The sequence below is a fragment of the Perca flavescens genome, chromosome 1, assembly GCF_004354835.1.
Source record: "Perca flavescens isolate YP-PL-M2 chromosome 1, PFLA_1.0, whole genome shotgun sequence".
Taxonomy (NCBI): domain Eukaryota; kingdom Metazoa; phylum Chordata; class Actinopteri; order Perciformes; family Percidae; genus Perca; species Perca flavescens.
In genome coordinates this window covers 3,510,346-3,532,500 of record NC_041331.1, presented here as the reverse complement: position 1 = coordinate 3,532,500, position 22,155 = coordinate 3,510,346, and the positions used below count along the sequence as shown (strand labels likewise).

The 22,155-nt window shown below is 41.0% G+C and overlaps 1 protein-coding gene across 3 annotated transcripts in view; it reads right to left on the bottom strand.

Annotated features, from left to right (window-relative positions):
- mtss1lb (MTSS I-BAR domain containing 2b) overlaps positions 1 to 22,155 on the bottom strand; it is a 94,159-nt gene that overhangs the window by 57,649 nt on the left and 14,355 nt on the right. For all 3 annotated transcript variants that reach the window (XM_028584870.1, XM_028584879.1, XM_028584887.1), the window contains exons 2-3: positions 8,848 to 8,909; positions 8,354 to 8,427 (exon numbers count right to left, since the gene is read on the bottom strand). In XM_028584870.1, coding sequence (XP_028440671.1) covers positions 8,354 to 8,427; positions 8,848 to 8,909 — 136 coding nt within the window. The remainder of the gene's footprint in view (positions 1 to 8,353; positions 8,428 to 8,847; positions 8,910 to 22,155) is intronic.

Below are 22,155 nucleotides of genomic sequence, written 5' to 3'. Positions count from 1 at the left end.
CCGGTCAAGACCTGATGAAGCGGCAGTTGCTTGGCAACAAAGCTCTTGCCTTTTGAGGCAGTGCCCTCTAACCCTGGACAGTATAATTACAATTGGAATGTAATGGGCCGCTTGCTCCCAGTACCTGTGAAACCAACAAATTGATATTTGGAAATTGATTCGCGGGCCGCACTGAGTGCCCGGGTAAGTTTTTTTTCGATTGCTAAACAACAGTGGGCACAACTGGAGTCACGTGCAAAACTCTAACTACAGTTTGCACAGCAGCAGTTCATATGGACCAAACTCTAAATCGTTTTTCATTGCTTGAACACAGTTTTCAAAACTCTACACACTTATCCCATGACTTTAACCACAACGTGCACAACGCTGTAGATTTACAGCACTTTGTTCAAATGCTAACACACTGCTGTCAAAACTGTTAACCACACATTCAAAACAGAATAGATTTCAGTCTGGTGCCTATCAAACACTGCTGATTGCAATTTTAGCTGAAAGCCTAAGTAGGTGTCTTGTTTTAGACTAGTTAGTGAACATATATGGTATTTATACAGAGAAAGCTCAGAAAGCCTTTTTTTGTATACAAACACCAAATAAGAATGAAACAATTATACACTGTACCGTTTGAGAGAAACAGGTAAAAGAGCAAAGATACCAACATGTCCAGGTAAGATGTCTGAGGTTATGTACACAGCTATAAAAAAAGTGAAAAACATTATATCTTTACAATAGTAAAACTGCGTTCTTACGGTTTTTCAGAAAGTAATGGCGGTGAAAGCAATAGAAACACCACATTCATTAGTATTTAGAGATGATGCAGACATCCAATGTGATGAAGAAAACTTGCCACATGATGCTGGAGAGAGGCAGGATTAGTCACACTATTCTTTGGTACTGTTATGTACCTTTAGTTTTTTTTCCCCAGTAATTCCATAAATTACTAGAGACAAAATACTATATTGAAGAAAACTGCTGATTTTCATTCCTTCTTTTTTACCTTATGTAAAATCTATATTTTGTCCTTAAATAAACTATTGAGTAGTGTAAAAAGTCACTCAAATTGTTCAAACTGTAAAGATGAAAAAGTTTGTAATTTCTGTATTGGTGTTTGACGCTGGTGTTTTTACCCTAGTGTGTACTGAGTGACAGTGTGTGTTATCTCAGTGAGGATTGTGCATAGTGTTTTGCTGCACTGAGCCTGTTTTGCAGCTGATGTGAACTGTTTAGCTCAGGTGACTGTTGGTAGTGCAGACTGTAGTTTGAGTTTTGCACACCTGACTCCAGTCGTGCCCACTGTTGTTTAGCAATCGGAAAAAACTGTAAAAGTGTTTACAGTAACAACACCCAGCACAAAATGAATGGTGTTGATGAAACTAACAAGGCTGGGGCGGGATGCGTCTGAAGGAAAGGTTGGGAACCACTGTCCCAGTGACTTAGCTGATGCTCGTATCCACAGTGACGGCACAGGCCTGCTGTTGAAGACTTCCTCACAATTCCCCACAACAGTCCTCTTCTGTCCATTTCTTTCTTTATTGCTCGCTACACTCAATGCTCTCTCGAGCACGAACCTCTGTCTTTTCATAAAGTCATCACTCCATTCCTCGGAGGTCTTGAACAATCCTCGACTGTTGCTCTGCATCATTTCATTACCATTTAAACACATTATTCTCCACACCGCGCCACTGTGCCTCAAATCTGAAGTTCTCTATTTACGTGAAATCAATGTGTTATTCCTCTTTTTATCAAGTTTTAAATGTGCTGTGTGTAGCAGTTTAAAACCCTAATAAACTGTTCTCAAATTAAAATTCCTACCTTGGTAAAATGACTGTAAATGAATGAGAGCAGGGTCAGGATCACTGGCAGCCTCTATGTCACACCAGTGGTATTATTAGTGGTAATGTTTCTCAAAATCCAGACCACATTTCCTATAAACTTCATTGCTTCCTGTCCCCCAGCTCCCTTCCTTTGGCTTCACTGAAGAAGATAAACATGTTGGAAATGAGTTTTCCAGCCTATTTTCTCCGCTTTCCTTTTCACCATCTGCATTTAAGTGTCCTGTTTACTATGAAAACAATCACTCTTGTTCTTTTAATGTACAGTATTATGAACATCATTTCACATTATCAAGTGTATAGCGTGTAATAGAGAAAGCATGAAGAGTGTATGTGTGCGTTGGCATCATTAGCCAGAAGACTATAAATCTATGGAGCAGTGTGGCTACATGTAGTCCAATTTAGAACTCTGAGATTTGGGCTTCCTTACATACAGGATTGATACTTTTACACCCCAAAATTGTGTTCTTCTAAAACACTCTCAATACTGGATGAAATGCAATTGAAAGGCAATTTAGTCAGTCGCACAATACAGGTGTTGTCATTGACTGTACGTAGATGTATTTAGTCAGATGTTTCTCCTAACATGTAGTATTACTAAACCACAATCAAGTCGTTATTTTAAACATAGTCTGATAACAAAAGAGATGGAGGAACAAGGGATTTAGTAGTTGTCCTATTGTTTTGGCATTTGAGGCTGGACTTAGAACAGTTTTAACTCAGTTAAGCCTTAATGAAGGATGAAACATGTTATGTTTTAATATACATGTTTGAACGTTTGAAATAGGCGTATCTATTTTCATACATAAAGGGAGTATAAATTAGCCTTAAGCTAAATTTAACATACATGAAATGGAGTAAGCATTTGGTTTCAGCATTTCATGAAAGTGTTAAGAAGACAACCTGAGAAACACCCGTAAACAGTGATGTCATATTTACTCGCCTCGGGGTGGCCATGACCTTGAGCTGAAAAAACGTGTCTTCTCATTTCATCTTTAAAAATACAGTCAATGTCAGTTGCCATTGTGTTAGAGATAAAACAATAGAGGTTAGAGGGTCTACAGATTGAAGGGCGACTGTCTGTGTATATGTAGGAGCATGTGTGTGTGTGTGTGTGTGTGTGTGTGTGTGTGTGTGTGTGTGTGTGTGTGTGAATAAGATTTATGATATTCATTATGAAACCTTGCATTCAGATGCAGCCAAGAAGCCTGGCAATAAACGCCAGCTATTCTGTACCATCAGATCATCATCCTCATCATCACACACACACACACACACACACACACACACACACACACACACTACAGCTGTCCCTCGTGCATAGTGAGAGTCCTGGGATTGACCGAGGTTTTACTGCTGCAGCTACTGCAGAGTGTGTGTGTGGAGACAAAAAGAGAGAGGCAAAGGGGTTGAGGCATATAACGAGGTTTATCATCATCATCATCATCATCATCATAAACAACAATGTTATTGTCCCCATGGTAATAAAGAGAGAGGAGTTGATGAGTAAAACAGTAAAAACAGAAGTGTTTTTCTACAGACATTCATTTTTCAAATGTTTCCCTGACCAGCACTTAATAACCCCCCACACACACACACACAGACAACTCTAAGCATTGGCTATCCATGGTGCTGACATAACTTTACATATTTAAAGCTGAAACCTATCCTATTTATCTGAGCAGCAGCTTGATCTTTACTTGATAAATAAAATAAATGGCACAATAGAATCATTGTAACATTCAGAGCTTTCACCTTCCTGTATAAGAAAAAAAAAGACCTCTGTCAGCAACTACAAATTCACTGCCAAAGAAGAAATATGATGCAACTGCTGTAGCAACACACACATATTGATCAGACAAACACTGAGCAATGATATACATTTAAAAGAAAAATGGTCTCTATGCCATTAGTGAGATGAGATGAATTAGAGTCACAAGACGTCTACCTCAAAGGTACAAGGGTACTGGGACAAATAAGGATAAACAAAGTTCATGAGGATGTTGCCAAATATCCAATAGCTTACAAGTCATTGAATTGTCATCAAGTCCCCGCCGTGAAAGATATGCTGGCTATCGCTGCAATGGCTGAAGAGCAAGAGGGTGATGACAGAAAGTGGCAAATATAATCAGCCAATAAATACACAACATATGGCTGGTTTGGCACAAATGAACAATTTTATAAAGATTTCCTTGAACTGTTTTACCAACTCAGGTTTCCTTTCGCTCGATGGTGTTTTAAGCCCCCAACGTCTCCTTCCAGGCAGCACTGCGACCTTAACCCTGACCCTAACTGTTAGAATAATTTACATTATCAAAGGATAGACGGAACCACTGAAGTTATATCAAAGTTTGTTTATTTGCAAGTAGAGTAAAATTCAAGCACTCACAGCAAAGCACAAAATATGACTGACGAATAAGCTTTCTACAACAGCTTTTGTAATACAACGTAGAATGTGATAAAACTCTATAGTCATAATAAAGAGTCAATGTCGTCAGTTATCTCAGTCAAGGAGCGCCTGTTCTTTCCTCAGCATCACACTGTGCTCCAGACAAGGACAAGACAGGCAGCGCTGCCTGGAAGGAGACGTTGGGGGCTTAAAACACCGATAAACTTTCCTTTCTCCATATATTTGCCTATGCAGGCCTGATCAAAGAAATGTCTTAAGGCATTTTTAACCACACAGTACAAGCAGTGTGTGGTTCCTTTATGTGTCACGTTGTCATATCAAACACAGCTCTGGGGTTGGTCGGCAAACTGAGAAAAGCCACTCAAAGAGAAATAGTCAAACAAACTGTAACCCAAGTTAAAACGTCTTTATTTTCATTATGAATGTGCCTGTTTCAGATTTATGTAAATAGGATCATCTGACCAGAGAGACGCACCAGAGTCTGTGGTCAAACTCAATCATCGCTCATCAAAAAGGCCAGTAAGGCCAATAAATACCAGCTGCTTTAAACTACTGATGTAACAGCAGCTCTTTGATGTGGTTTCAGCTTTTTAATAGACATTTCTCAAACTGTTTCCATAAAGGAATAAAGGCATGAAGGAAAGTGACAAGAAATCACTTATGTTTAAAATGCTTAAAGTGAAACAGAATGTTGGAACAAATAAATAACGCTGTAGTTCTATTCCTCAGTGCGTGGCTGTGTGTGTCTTTTCACTTGTTAAATAGTTTGATTAATTTGGCTCTTGGTTAGCTCAGTCCTTGTTGCAGTGGCCACGGGTTGGGTTCAGACCTGCGGCCCTTTGCTGCATGTCATCCCCATCTCTCTACCACTTTCCTTACTTAATCTGTCCTGTCAATAAAGGCAATAAAAGCCAAAAAAGAGTCTTAAAAAAAAATAGTGCCATTAAACATGATATTTAACATAGGAAACATCACACTAACACACATGGACCCATGCATACGTGCACAAACCCACACACATGTGGCCAGTTCGCCCTGGAGAAAGTGAATGTTTGGGCTATAAGAGTGGAGAACAGATCTGAAAGTGCACTCAAATTCACCCCTCACCATGGAATTCACAAACACTTGCACATTTCCTCCTGCTGGATTTCACCTACTTGCTAAAATCTCTCTCACACAAACACACACACACACACACACACACACACACACACACACACCATCCCAAACACACACAAAAAACTGTTTCTCTCACCCTCTATGGCTCCGTTCTTTAACTTCATCAGCTTGAGAGGACAACTGAATGTTATCTGGTGTCTAAACATTAGGGACCCATCAGAAAACAAGGCATGGCCCTGATCCAGCAGAACAAAAACTCACTGACAGAGTATGTGATGCAGTATACAGCCTTGTTCAACATGTGTGCTATCACTTTGCACATCATTTTAAATAATCATACAGAAAAGAGTTTAAATAATTACTATGATACACATAATCCTAGGCCTGCAGTCCAGGATTTTCTGTATATCCCCTATATTTTTCTTCTATCTGAAAGTTGCTGGTGTTCATATCAGTGTACAGTCATGCTAGCAGCCCACTGATGCTGTGCTTAGTACAGTTGAGGCTCTTGGCAATGTCCTTAGTTTCTCAGGTATTTGGTCATAAACCAAAATATTGAGCAAATACAGTGGACTGTAAGAATCTGGAAAACTCTAACCCTAACTCCAAGGAATATTACCTATTCAAGGAGACAGTTTGTATTATTTCCATTCAGCTGATGAAAACACTTTGGTTTACATAAAATTCAGTTGTTACACTGAATGGAGCAGCCCACGCAGGCTCATCAATGGGACTGTCGGTACAAGAGCAGAGCACAGGATCATCAGTACCCGTTGCGCTTGTTTCACACACACATACACATACACACACGCGGTAAGAAGTGGCACATTGATATAGCAAATGGCAGGAAGACAGAGAGCATCATTATTGGCGCCGTCTATTGCCTCCATCCATTTAACAAATCCATTAGAGAACATCACACACTGAGAAAGAGCAGCGATTGTACAGCATTTTGACAAATGGACTCCAGCAGGAATGACTCATCAGTACAGAAAGTACAAAGAGCCTCTGATGCACGGTCTTCATCTTCGTGCCAACATCATTTATGTTATATTTTTGCCTGTGTGTGTGTGTGTGTGTGTGTGTGTGTGTGTGTGTGTGTGTGTGTGTGTGTGTGTGTGTGGCAGTGGTAGCAGCATGTGTAATGAGCTGACAGAGCTTGGTGATTTCCTGTCTGGCCTGTAAAAGCAGCACGAGCAGCTTCCCTGTATCCTCCTCTGTAGGATGCCACCTGGGGCCACACAAACACACACATCCGCATCACACACACTGTCTGGCAGCTGCACCTATTAAGTCACAACAAGAGGAGAAATTCCCTGTGTTACAGCCACGGTAGCCTTCCTCGTTTCCCTCTCTCTCTTCCCTCAGTGGTACGATAGTATTCAGATGGCCTTTGGTGGGCGGTGAGTGTTTGTCTGACCCTCTCAGCTCTCAGCCTACACTTGATTTAAAACTAGGGCCTAAGCCTACGCAGGGAATATCAAGAGTGTCAAGCCAAAAACACTAGATACAAACCATTGACTATAATTCTGTAAAGTTCAGTGAGTTTGTTTGGCTGAGTGTAGCTCAGAGAACACCATGTTGAGCTTTGCATTCAAATGATCAAACAATCCAGGATGCGCATGCAGCAGGGGGTAGAAAACACGTTGACACAATGTCACGATAGCTTGATAATGGATAGCTAAAAGTATTTAGAAATGAGGCAACTTGTCAAACAATTGTTTTAAAAGGTACATTTGTACACCACCCTTGTGCATGTTCCACACTTTTTAGCGGTCAAGGAATTTCCCCGTTTTGATTTAGTGTGGCTCAACAGAGCTATTTGCAGTATTAGTATTAGTATGTAGATTGATGCATGTAACGCAGAGCCAAATTTCACAAGCGTGAGTTCCACCCGGAATCTTTTAGCTGTCCGCTATTAGCAACAGCCCAACTAAATGCCCAATTTTAAAAGAGAAATACAATCTTAACTCTTGTTTTCATCTATGAATTCATTTAAAATGCATCCATAGAAGTGTAAAAAAGAAGAGCCTTGCCTCGTGAAAAAAACAAAAAACCAAAGTCAGTCCACCCCTATGTTAAATACAGATTTTTATTTTTAAAGGCCAGTTATTTCATGGATCCAGGATACTATGCATCCTGATAAAGTTCCCTTGGCCTTTAGAATTAAAATAGCCCCACATCATCACATGCCCTTCACCATACCTAGACATTGGCATGGGGTAGATTCCATAAAATCATCTCTCTATCATCTCTTTCATCTCTTTATCAGGATGCATAGTATCTAGGATCACCATACCTAGAGATTGACATGGTTTTATGTCAGTTAGCCTAATAGCTAGTTTGATTTGCATTGAGACATGATTTTATGGAAATGCTAACCAAGACAACCACAGATTAAAAGCACAGAAGCCTGACAATATTAAACCTATGATGGAAAGACAGAATTGAGGATTCCTCTGCTCTATTTTATAAATAGTCATATTGAAAGATATGATGGACTGCCATAAACTATCAACAAACAGCAGCTACCACCACAAAACATGGTATCTGCCTCCAAAAGACATGTTGTTTGCAACTATCTGTAGAATGGAAAACTTATTGTCCTATTGCATTGGGAAGTCTAACTAAATATATCCTGCTGCAGAAATAGCTTTTCTTGACCTCTACGAGATACCGCTGCCATTTCTTTTGTCTCTGTAAACAATGCAGTGCAATTGCTTTGAAGTTTTGGTACAAAGTGTACCTTTAGGCTGTTGGAAAGACTTTCATCAGTAAAAGGAGAATTTAACAGGCTGCATGGTTGATAATATCTCAACAACATAATGAGATTTCTAATAGTGCTGCCATGTGGAGGGAGCTTCCGAACAGCAAAACACAACACAGCATTGGCAAAGGGTAACAGTGCACAGGGCTTATTGTCTTCTGAGCTGGGAACTGCTTCTCTCTTTGGCACACACACACACACACACACACACACACACTGTTATCTTACCTCTGGTATTGGTAGCCATGTCTGCCACCTTCTGAAAGGCATCCAGAAAGGCCACGGCAGCCAGAACAGTGGTTCTAGATGAACACAAAACACTAATTACTTTACATTCATTACCTGACATATTTGATGTGGTCAATTTTAAAAACAAATAGTGGATTTGATGTATTAGCATGTTGCTACATCCAGTTGATATCAATGTTATCCACCTCCACAACACAGTTTTTTATGTGAATGCAAAAAATGTATTCTATGCAACTCACGAAAACCTATGAAAATCACAGAATTCTTGCCAATTTAAGGAATAGAAACTTGGGTTAAAAAAAAATACTGGCATCAGTATCAAAACACGATACAGTGTCTGACGTCAGATTTTCTTTTCCCAAAATTCTTTCATCCAATGCAGCATCCTGTTATTTTTGCTCAATAGTGAAAACAGTGTTAGAGTTTGAAAAGACTATTCATGGATTTATTGTTTTGTTGTTAAAGAAACTTACCGGAGCTGGGAATGCAGCTTGGTGGCCTTGGCGCTGAAGTCCTCCCACACAGGATAGGAGCACTGGCAACACACAGACAACAACGCACATTAATATCGACAGATATTACATACTGATAAGCAACGAATGTGGCATGCCCAAACCTCAATTCACTCTTTGCCAGTAGGGAGATACTTCAAATATAAATACATGTGGGTTACATTTTCAGGAAGGAACTAAAATGACACTGGTTTGGAATTAAAGGGACAATTTGGCGATTTTGAACCTTATCTCTATCTATCTGAATGAGGGATACGTAAACGAAGCATGCAGTTCTTTCCAATGGTCTCTGTGTCTCTGGGGCTCAGCCGGCCGCAGCTGCAAAATCTGCCCTACTTCCGTCCTCCAGTGACGGCACTGGAGGACTTTGGTAGCTGGGGGGGGCTCACAAACGTCCTTGTTCTCTTCCCTCGTATTGCAAACTAGCCACGTTTCCATCAGCGAGGGGATGTTATGGATGAGAATCCTATGCAGTGTCAGTTTTTACAAAGTTCGTGCTCGTGTGCAATGCATCCTGGGATGTGTAGGCACAGCTGCCACGGCTCTGCAAGCAGGAGAAGTCGCTTTCTCTGTCAATATAGCACACACTGGGAGATTAATTTCTTCAATAAACTACATATACCATCAGTACTGATGGGACATCCACAGTAAAGTTGCTGGGTACATTTACTCAAGTACTGTACTTAAGTACAATTGAGGTACTTAGTTATTACATAATTAGTTGCAGCCCTTAAAATGTGCTCTGTCCCATCCAGTTGTAAATGCTGCTTACATGTTAGGGCATCAGTAATAAAAGAAACAATATTATAATATATGACAAAATAACAGCACGAAGAGACTATTTTAAATCGTGACTGATTTTATTTATTTTTTATGCTTTCAGTAGACTTTGCTGATATTTGTGTACTTTTTGAATTGCACTGGATAACAGTTAATGGCTCAGTATCGAATGACACAAATAACAATATAGAGTTATTTAGATGAGGAAACAATCTTTTTTATTTATTTTCAAATTAAAATGCCTCAATACAGACATTTCTGCAGATCACACTCTTTGTTATCCTCCTGTACCTCTGCAGGTTTAAAATGTGCCTTTTTTCAGTTCTGTCATTAATCCAGTTCCCTATTGTCTTTCCTCAAAAGCACACACACACACACACACACACACACACACACACACACACACACCCCCCCACTCTCGGCTACATCAGCACCCTACACCTCCCCCTTTTTTCACCCTCTCACCACCTTTTCCTTCATCCCTAAAATCAGCAGCCACCCCTCCTCTCCTCCTTATGCAGCCATCTAATCCTTCTACCAAAACACATACACACACACACACACACACACACACACACACACACACACACACACAAACACACATTAAGATGACTTGACAGCCACTGGCATCGCACAGCATCAAAGGGTCTGACTAGAGCAGCCAGGATTGCTAACACAATGCAAAGCTGCTGTGTCTCTAATGGATGCTGCACCCCCATCTTCTCCCCCCTTTCTGTAGACTGGATGACTGCTCTATCACACACACACAGACTCAGCACATATTACATTATACTTGATCCAGGTTAACGTATAACCCTGTTAAATGCCTTCAAATTGTGTGCATAAGGGTGGTGGTGGTGGTCGGGGGGGGTGTATTATATCAGTATGACGTCCATGTATCCTCACAGGAACAGAACGATACAGGCCAGTATGACAAAAGAAACTTCAGGAAATGCAGAGAACAATGAAAAACCAAAACGAAGGAGGACAGTAGGGAGGAAATGTGTGTGTGTGTGTGTGTGTGTGTGTGTGTGTGTGTGTGTGTGTGTGTGTGTGTGTGTGTGTGTGTGTGTGTGCGCACTGGGGGGTGGGGCATCCTGTCCACGTCATACTGGCACAGACTGTAAGGGCTGTATACTCTTTGATCTGGCCTGTTTGATGTGGCTTAATTTGGTCTGAAATCACAGTCCTATTTCCCCTTGGTACCAAAAGCTACCCCCTCCACAATCCACACACACACACACACACACACACACACACACACACACACACACAGTTGTTTGAAGTGCCCTATGTCCTCCTCCTTGCACAGACAGACACACACTCATACATACACAGTGTAGCAGCCCTGCATCTCATTAGCATATTTCGGGTATTTCAATCCCGTAAAGAGCCTGGTGACCAAGTGATAATGATGTATGTGTGTGTTATGGCTTCCTGTTCCTTTACATGTAGGTTGCCCCCCCCACCCCGCCCCACACACACACAAACACACACACACTGTGTTAGTGTGCTGCTGCGAGGTACTGTACTCTAATGGATGATTATACCTGAAACGTTTCACTTTAACCCTAACCCAAGTTACTGTAACAGTCACCTGCTAAACTCACTCACGTCATTGCAGGGTGTACTGTATGTTGTAATGTGTAAATGTGAATAATATTTAATTTACATATGTTATTTCTAGTGTACATGTTAGCAATGCATATTAAAAAGATCCCACGGCAATCTTACTCTATAGTCAGTAAGAAATTAGAATGGCACTCGGCAGCGCAGACCTCCACGAAGGCCAAACACCCTATCTTGCATTGTTAACGAAAAGTTTACGAAAGTGAAAAATTATTTGTGTATCCGCCCCATAATTCGGATCCCCTCCAAAATGTAATTGGTTCTTCCTTGGCACACTAAATTTCATGAAAATCGGGCCTGTAGTTTTTTCGTAATCCTGCTTACAGACAAACAAACCGAAACAAAAACACAACCTCTTTGGTGGTAACTATGCAAACGACTAAAAATCCATCAGTACAACCAGACCTTGCTCTCACCGCTGCTGTCAAGACAGAAATAGTAATTTTTTTTTATATCTATGTAATTAGCTACCATGAACAAAACCATTCACCACAAGCTTGAAAGTGTGTTTAGACATAATCTTCAACTTGGGTTATCACCATTTGTGCAGTCTGTTTATTCACCTCAAACAGCCAGTGAATGTACCGACTGTACAGACTCACTGACTGTGTGTGTGTGTGTGTGTGTGTGTGTGTGTGTGTGTGTGTGTGTGTGTGTGTGTGTGTGTGTGTGTGTGTGTGTGTGTGTGTGTGTGTGTCTTTGTCTGTATTTGTGTTCTGGTCAGATTTGACTTGTCTGAGAACGCCTCAGATAAGCATTTCTTTTTAAGCGTGACTGTTTTTGCTCAACATTAACACTAACCAGGGTTTATATTACTTATTATTCTTTTTACTGCTCATGCACATGCCAAGGACCTTTATTGAAAATAATGAAATTAAACTCACAAATAAAATCACAAAATGTTAAATTCGAATATAAAGTGCTGCAGTAGATAGATTATAGATGGTAAACCTCAGGAAGCCTTTGACTCTCTCCTACGAGTGATGAAAGAATTTAAATTTATTGAGAGATTGCATCTAGATGCAGATGCCAGTGGAACAGAGGAAACCCCGGAAATGGCATCAGGATTTTGGCTGTCTATGGAATCATTATAAACTAGCATGATCACAGAACTTGCTGTAAATGTTCACCTCTGGTGTTTTATGACAGTTTAGTATAGGGATGCACCGAATCCTGATTTTTGGGGTTCGGCCATTACCGAATCCACTGGTTAAGATTGCAACAGCGGCCATGTTGTGTATTGTTTAGGGTCATCGCCACCACGAGACAAATGGGCATTGCAGATTGAACATGTAGCTGGACTTGAAGGGCCTTCTTTTGACTGAAAGTACTGCCAAACTACACTTTTTCTGCTCACCAGTTCCATTTCCACTTCCCCACAGCCTACTGCATTGAACGTTCTACCTACGTAAACACCTTCCCGTAATCAACGGCGGCGTCATTACGTCGACCAGTGTAGTGCGTGTAGTGCAAGCGTACGGTTCGGTTCGGTGGAAAAAATTCTAAGGTTCGGCACAAACCCAACCCCGTCAAAAAGCCCAATATTCGGCCAAATCTGAACCCGAATCCTCGTTGCATCCCTAGTTTAGTAAGTAAGTGTCACATTCTTCAGTTATTATATATGTGGTACTTCTCCTTTCAGTACCCCTTTGATGAAACTTGAAAGGTCTGTGTGTGGTGAAATTGGGGAATAATCTTACAGACAGTTGACTTGTCTGTCCCAGGTCAAAGATCTGCTTTGTGAATTCCTCTGAAATCAGTTTTGCATTCAAGAAGGTTACAAAGCTCTCAGCCTGCAAACTCCTCACTCCATAAATGTGTGTGTGTGGGTGTGTGTTTGTCTCCACCAGAGAGCTCAAAGACCGCAACCATAACCACTGCGCTCACATGATTGTAGGACTGGGAATATCACGGTGGCCGAGGGGCAAATACATCAGTGTGTGAGAGACAGAGCAGGAGACAGTGAGTGTGAGAAAAAGCTTTTGGATTGTATAATATTACATCACCACTTCCTGTGTCACCAAAAAAAAAAAAAAAAAAAACAGGGCATGCATGATTACCTCTTAAGTGCACACACACACACACACACACACACACACACACACACACACACACACACACACACACACACACACATGCACACACGCATGCAGACACAATCACAATGTTTTTGTTATACATTCATGGTTATAAAGATTTACAGCTTTGCACACTTCACCTTTCCTTCTTCCTTTATACCCTCCCTTCCTTCCACTCATAGACTGTACAGCGCATGTGTTCAAGCATGCTTCAAAGATATAAAATCATGGATGACAATTTTCTGATGTTAAACTCAGAAAAAACTGAAGTGATTGTGCTGGGCCCTAAACACCTCCTGACCTCATTATACAAAGATATAATTACTCTGGATGGTATTGCCCTGGCCTCCAGCACTACTCTCAGACATTTAGGAGTTATTTTTGATCAGGATATATCCTTTAACGCCCACTTAAAACAAAGAACCAAGAACCGCCTTTTTTCACCTTCGAAACATTGCAAAAATTAGGAACATCCTGTCTCAAAATGATGCTGAAAAACTAGTCCATGCATTTGTTTCCAGGCTGGACTATTGTAATTTCTTATCATCAGGATGCTCAAATAAGTCCCTTAAGATTCTCCAGCTGATCCAGAATGCTGCAGTGCGTGTTCTGACAAGAACTAAGAAAAGAGACCATATTTCTCCTGTATTAGCTTCCTGTAAAATCCAGGATTGAATTTAAAATCCTTCTCCTGACCTACAAAGCTCTAAATGGTCAAGCACCATCATATCTAGAAGAGCTCTTAGTACCTTATTGTCCCACTAGAGCACTGCGCTCCCAGAATGCAGAGTTACTTGTGGTTCCTAGAGTCTCCAAAAGTAGAATGGGAGCAAGAGCCTTCAGCTATCAGGCTCCTCTCTCAGGGGGGCAGGCACCGTCACCAAATTTAAGAGTAAACTTAAAACTCTCCTCTTCGATAAAGCTTATAGTTAGGGAGTGAGGAGTTGCAGCGTCCACCTAGCCCAGCCCACCTGCTTCTCTTCATAGTCGTCAGATTCATCTACCATATAATCAATGATACAATCAAAGTAGAGGGACACAGGCCAGTACAGCCCGATCTGGTTGGGGAGAGTTCTAGCCCGACCAGGCTCCTCTCCTTAACCTGTCTCTCTTAATTATGCTGTTATAGTTTTAGACTGCCGGGGAAGTTCCTTTGACACACTGAGCTTCTCTCTCCTCTTTCTTTCCATCTGTGTGCATACATGTCCCAGAAATGCTTGTTACTAACCTAGCTCTGGGGACCTTATTCCCCGGAGTCCTCATGTTTGTTTTTTTTCGCCCAGCATGTTTCCTTGGATTAGGGTGGCACCAAAATCATGGTTGCAGCTGTTGCCGTGGTCCTGCTGCACGCCCTGCTATGCCCTGTTACACCCTGCAGCGCCATGCTATGCCATGAACTACTACAACTACTATTTCTAGTCACTGTTCCATTATCTTTTATTATGACTATTATTTGCCACTGTTTTATGTGCCCCAACCGGCACCGTCAGACACCACCTACCAAGAGCCTGGGTCTGTCCCAGGTTTCTTCCTAAAAGGGAGTTTTTCCTCGCCACTAAATGCTTGCTCTTGGAGGAATTACTAGAATTGTTGGGTCCTTGTATATTATAGAGTGTGGTCTAGACCTACTCGATCTGTAAAGTGTCTTGAAATAACTCTTGTTATGATTTGATACTATAAATAAAATCGAATTGAATTGAATGTGTGATGTCACCCATTGGTTGGTGGAGATCTGCTGTCCGTCGTCGAGTTTGCCGTTACGGGCGCAGCCATCCTGGTTGAGGATGTGATGATTTTAGACGAGAGGGAGGAGTCAGGGATTAGCTGTTTACACTCTACGTTACGTTACACACTTTCACTGGCAATCACATCATAACCACGCCCTAAAACACCCCCTGCTTTATCAACGATTTTAAAATCACGAGACCATAATTCAAAAAATGAACATCATTCTGTGTTGCAGAAGACTTAAGACTAGGGATTGAGACCATAAACTCATTATGAAAATGTTTACTGAGGTCATAAATCAAGAGAGAAGTGGGTCACTTTCTCATAGACTTCTACAGAAACCGACCTGCTTTTGCAACCGCACGTGTCGCCCCCTGCTGGAATTCAGATAGAATGCAGCTTCAAGGCACTTCCGCACTTGCAGCACTTTGCCGAACCGGATGCATTTTCCATTAATATTATATACAGTCTATGCTTCCACTTTATCGCTGCCTCTGTCAGGAGAAAGCCACACTGAATGAGGCAAGGTGGAGACAGTTGAAATCATATATTTGAGCTTCTATTTGACTCATACACCTAAAACTTAAACAGCCATAAAGGCAAGCAGCAAACTGCATTTGGACAGAAGGTTGAACGTGGGAGGCGCCTGGCAGCATATACACTTTTGGTCTGGCTGTGTTCTGTTCTAACCCTAGAAACTGTTTTTTTCTTCCTCCTTCCTTCCTTCCAGTTACAGTCCCACTATCTTTGATTGATAGCTTTTATTTCCTCTCCACCATCCCTCTTTTACCCCACCATCACTGTTTTGTTCCTCTACCCCTGCCTCTCTCCACCCTTAGTAGTGTTAAATAAGGTTTAAAAGCTCTGACCCCCCGCTGATGATCCCTGGCAATCAGCAATTGAACCCTTTGACTTTTTTGCTTGCTTTGTACTCCAATTATTTACAGACTGATAACCTAGTCACAACATGACTTAGCAGGAACTACCATTGTACATTTCAGAATAAGTTGTCTGTGCTACTAGATCTAGTCCAGTTCTAACAGAAAAACAGGTTTCAACACAATAAATATATGTATATGAAAAGATAGAGCTGTGTCAGTGTTCCAGGCATATATAGTAAGAAACATCTTAATGGGACAGGCGCATCACTGTCATGCCAATAATGACGTTAAATCAAACCCTCTTGTGTAATATTGCTTAGTTGTATCAAATGGGTTCAAACTTGTTCTTTTGTGTCTGTATAAAAACAAAAAGTAGGTAAACTATGCTTTACCCTCCACTTGATCCCTGCCTTAAATCCTACTGTGTACAGGGACCCCGCCATCTTATCCTATCCCTTCAATATTATCCCTCATCCCTGAGCCTCAGCAATACATTGACTGTTTTTGTCCCTTTTCCCCTTACAATCTATCTTCCAGTAATCCTCCGTTTCATCTGGTCCTGACTCCGGACTCTGGGGTGCTGTCAACAGTCCTCTGGCCTAGTTCTCAGAGCACCACCAGTCCACCCAGTCTGCCCAGCACTCCATTGAGAGCTCCACTCCACCACTCACTACAGAGGATGAGAAGCTTACTGTCTCCTCTCGCTCTTTTGTTCCCTTTGTTTCCCCCACAGCAAGACAGAAAAACAGAGGAAATCCAGCAATGAAGGCAGAGGGAGAGAGAGGACGGGTGGAGGCAGGCAGAGAGGGACGTGAGGATTAGCTCGATTTTTTTTTTTGTATAATCGAGCCAATTCACACGTTAAAAGAGAAACGTAAGAACCAAACAAAAGGGGCTAATTTCACAGTGCTTCATATGCATAATTGACTGGCTGGGAGTTTTCAATAAAGAGGATCAAACAAATTTTTTATCAAAGTTGGGGATGGATGTATATCCCACAGAGAAAAATACTATATTATCTATCTCAATGTCTCCCAGAAAGAATGGTGCCATTTTTTGTCTGCTCTGTAGTCAACCGCACCATTACAGTGATTCAGATACATTTACTGTACATAGGAAGAGCTTACAGCTATCCTTTGAAATACTCAAAGGAAATGAATACTGACGTGTTAAACTGGGCCTGTATACACTCACACTTTGCTTACACTATATCTGACTTTTTCCAACTTGGTCTTGTCTAGTCATTCTTCGTACAGAGCTACCAGACAAGGATAATTTGCTGTTAAACTTTGCAGGGTTTCCCCCAGGAAACTGTTTAACCGAGGTGCTAAGCTACCCAAATTGATGCATCTTATCTCTTGATCAATTTAGTTCACAGATGATGGCGAAATTAACAGCCACAGTCATCAAATATGTGGCATTCTGTGTTAGATAACACCTTTTTTGTATTACATGATTAGAATTTTAGCAGAGTTGGCCCATCTCTGCTATTGATCACTTTGGGAAACTGTCCCCTACCAACAGTCAACACTGGTTTCTTCCAACAAGTCCTCCAAACCATACGATACAATACAGTAAATAAATAAATTACGCCCCTAGCGCTATGAGGAAATACGACCCACAGGATCGTTTTCCATACTTTCCATACATAAACCAGAGAATGTAACGATTGCAGATCTAAACAATATTTAACGTTTTCAAACATTCACAGTTTGGTTAGGTTTAGGCACAAAAACTACTTAGTTACGTTTAGAAAAAAGATTGTGGTTTGGGTTAAAATCATGGACATTTGTTAGGCCTTTTCCCCCCTTCTGCGTGGCATGAGCGTGGCGTTTCTGTTGCGTGTCATTTGTGCGGCGGCTCTGTGGCGTTTTTTGTCTTTTCACACCATAAACGTGTCTGACGCGGCGCTGCTGCTGCTAGCCTTGTCTGTACACATGTATGTTTCCCATTGATAAAATTAAATAATAGCGTGTTCTTCAACCCTATATACTGATTTGATTACAGCAAAGACAACGTCGAGAGTATTAGGCTGCAGAATATTTCATTCTGTATTGACAAGTGCAATATTTAAAAATCGATAATTATTTTTTTAAATTACATTTATATCTGCATTTATGTCAAAACCTAGAGACTTTCAAACATCAAAATGTCATTTATTAAATGTATTTGTGTCAAAATTACATATAAACATCTTTTTGTATTCTATTTTGCCTGGAAACGCTTCCAACACGCTTGCTTGTCGCGTGAAAAATAGGCGTCGGTTCTATTTCTAGCATGCACGCGTTTTCAACCTGGTAACATGGGAGCCGAAATAAATATCAGTATCAGTATCGATTTGATATCGGAGTATAACTTAATCTTACTTGAAAAAAGCATTATGCATTATGTAATATAAGTGGAGTCACGATTTCCTCCATCATGCTGAGTAAAACTCTTAATCATCACATCGGCTGGCACTTTGTTTCAAAGGGAAAAGGATCAGCATGCAGATGAGGAGACAGAGGCTGCCTCGCTGCATAATTAATGAAATGCAGCAGCTAATTCCAATCTAAACCTAGTGATGAGGGGGGGGAAAAGAAAACCATCTGTGTGTTGTTGTGTCTCTGCACAGCAAGGTCAGAGATCTCAGATGCCCTATCAGTGACATCTGCCCAATGGGATGTCTGGATCATGTTATCGGCTAAACAGTACTTATGAATGTCATGTAATATGGCAGAATGGGTAGCCATAAATGTACACACTTAATTTGTTGCTACGTTTCATGCTACTGTATCACAGCAGGAATGAAAGATGAAAGATGAGAAGGAAAGGATAGTAGCATTTTTTCAGACACAGCTACAACCATTTGGATTTTGACCAATCCAAACTGAACTGTGATAGAAAATTGGTTTATGGGAAAGAGGACTCCAGAAATTTAGCTTCCGTGAGTTTGCATCTTTGCAAAAAGGTCAAAGTCGAAGCAGCAGAGGTTAAGATATCCTCATTTTGGTCCCTTGTATATGTTAAGCTCCAAAACACTGGATACTACACTTCCCATAATGCTGCCTGCGTGGGAAACTATCCATGCCTTCAATTGCAACACAGACTTTAGAAAGCTTCCAGAGGCACAGACAACATCATACAATTATACATTACACCGTTTTTACAACCTGAGTAGTGCTAACCATTAGAGTTTAGCCAGTGTAAAAATGTTTAAACCAGTTTGATATTAAGTCAAACATCTGACCGTACCCTTATACCAAATTTTACCACTAGGTGGTAGAGTGGTCGTCTACCAATCGGAAGGTTGGTGGTGTAGTGAATTACATTTTTCCTGCAGTGTTTACACATTGCGTTGTCTCTTTCAGTGGCATAGGCACAGTTTCAGTTTTGTCATGTTTCATCTTGTCACCCCAAAAAGCACACAAACTTTCTAGTAAACAAACACAACGTGCGCCGTTTTCACCTCGCACCTCTAATGAAATTTGATACCCTTTATGGCGCCGGTCTCAGCTCAGAGTCAACAATAAATTGCGTTTAGCCTGTCAGACAATAGCAGCATCGTTAATGTTGCTTATTACCAGTGTTGGGCAACTTGGAAAGTGTAGTGAGCTAAGCTACCAGTTACTTTACATTATTGAATTATATGAAGCTTCACCACACTAAAGCTGACATTACTTCCCAAAGAAATGTAACAAGCTAGTGCAACATGACAAAAGTAGTCACGAAGCTATTGTTTTATGCATCAATGTACACCACGTTCATGTCTGTTAATGGCGGTGGCATCCGTGATACTCAGCAGTTTTATTTCATGCTGCAGCAGAAAGCTCCGCTGCACTTGAGCTTCACAAATGCTTGAGGACTCTGTATCTGCAGATATCGGGATCAGGAGGCCAAAAATAAACGCTAATTGGGACATCCCTAAAACATACCTGCAAACTAGTTGCTAAATTGCCGTTTTGAATGGGAAAATGTCATCCATGTGAATCGTGTGGATCTGAGGAGTTTTTATTTGGGGGGGGTCCACACAAGATTCAGAAAACAGCAACACTGTAGTTAAACTAGTAATGCCTCTGTAGCGCCTTACTGCCCAACACTGCTTATCACCAATGTGACGCCTTCGTCGGCACAGGTTACTGATGTAGCCTAACGTTAGGCTATTTAATTGGCTAACCCTAACCCTAACCCTTGCTAATATTGGTATATAACCAATGGATCAAATGTGCAATGCGTATGTGGTCGATCGCAGTGACTAACCTAGACCGCTGTCGAGACTGACTTTGTGGAGCAGTCTGGCATCTTTCAGCCTATCTTTTGGCTTAACTGTTTTGGCTCACCTCTTTTAGTTAAGCTAATGGCTAGCTGGTAAACATAGTACAGCATTTAGCTGCTAGGTGGAGATAAAAACAGAGCAAAAGGGAGACTGAATATTGGACTTACATTCATCTTATGGCCAGAAACAGGCTCTATATCTGCTGAATGAGGAACTAGGTTAGCCATAACAAGTTTATTAGAAGATAGTGTGTCAATGTTGTGTTTTTAGCTTGTTCCGTTAATCTGGCTTTAAGAAGAGGATATGAATGTAGAATGAAAAGGAATATTAACACGACATCTAACACATGCTGGATTGACTGATCCTGAATTTGAAAAAAATGTGATAACGAAATCTCAGCCCATATTTATTTTCATACATACATATTTAGCTCAGATTTGAGGAGTACACAGTTGTGCGGTTTGAGGTCGGTCGGAAAACAAACTGGATTGAAAGAGTAGCGAGACCACCTGATCACGGAGGTCTCGCTATGCTTGTTTGGTCCACTTTTGGTACGCACCCGAAAATACATGGCTGCATTCACACCTGCCCAAACAAAGGGGGAAAATAAACTCTAGTGAGATTCAACCAAACTAAATGGCGCAGGTGTGAAAGCCCCCTATGACTATGGCATGACATCACAGGTTATAATTATTTTATTACATAAACACATAAGTCAACAACCTAAAACAACATTTTGATAAGGTTTTGTTAAGCATTGTGACCAAGATATGTACTGAGTGGGATATTTTCACCCCCCCCCCCCCCCACACACACACACACACACACACACACACACACAAGTAAGCACATACAGAGTTAAATCCAACAGATCTTTCCAACATTAATATGAGATATATAGAGCATGAAGAGAAATTTCTGTTCATCCAGTAGTTTCTTTTTGAAATGAACAAGAGAATATGGATTTGCCACATTCATTGTTATTCTGTGGCTCTGGCCTGTTCATAATGATCAGTGGGTTTACAGTGAACAGCTGAGTGTGATTAGAAGGCTTTGACAGGCCTGACAAAGGGTTCAGTGAGAGAGGGTGTCTTGGCTGGCTCCCAGCAGCCTCCACGCCTCCCATGGCCAGACCTCGCCATTCATCTCCAGCGGCCCTAACGAGCCCCGGGGCCTAACGACCGCAGAGATTTTAACGAGTTCTAACGAGGGAGATGCTCCTGGGATTCGGCTGCCACCTTTTACCCATGAAACTCAACTGAATGTTTTAACGTGGTTGTTTTTGCAAAGAAAAAAACCTTTCAATGTCATCTGAATCACTTTAAAACAAAACCATGTTAATGAGGTAATTTCCCCTAAGCTGCAAGACACACCAAACCTGCCATCAAATCACTTTTTCTTTTGTCACTTTTAAAATGAATCAGCTACTCTACAAACTAGATTCCTTCTTGACCATGCCTTATGCCTTTTTTTAATCCAACTTTTGCCTTCAAAATGTATTTCCTGAAGAAATTCTTGAGATACAAGGATGTCAGAGTCGAAATATCCCAAAACTGCAGCATTCATGGTAGCGAAAAGTCTGACCAAAATCAATTCATTCCAATGTTTTGCTGTGATAAGTAAAGCAAATGTTTGCATTAAGTAAACTTCTGGTTAAATTTGACTATTAAATTTGTGCAGCTGACCATTGCAAACTGTCGTAGACATATCACATACCACAAAGGTTTATATAACCCTGCTTAGCTAGAGGAATGTTACAAACTGCTCTACAAAGACAGTTTAACATGTCACAATAAAAAATAAATGACGTCTGAATTCTATTTTGCTGCTTTTGGTTTCTGATGTTGTGCATGCACGCTCACTGTCACAACAGTGATATATTCATTCTGCAGAATGGCGAGCGCCGCTGGTAAAATTT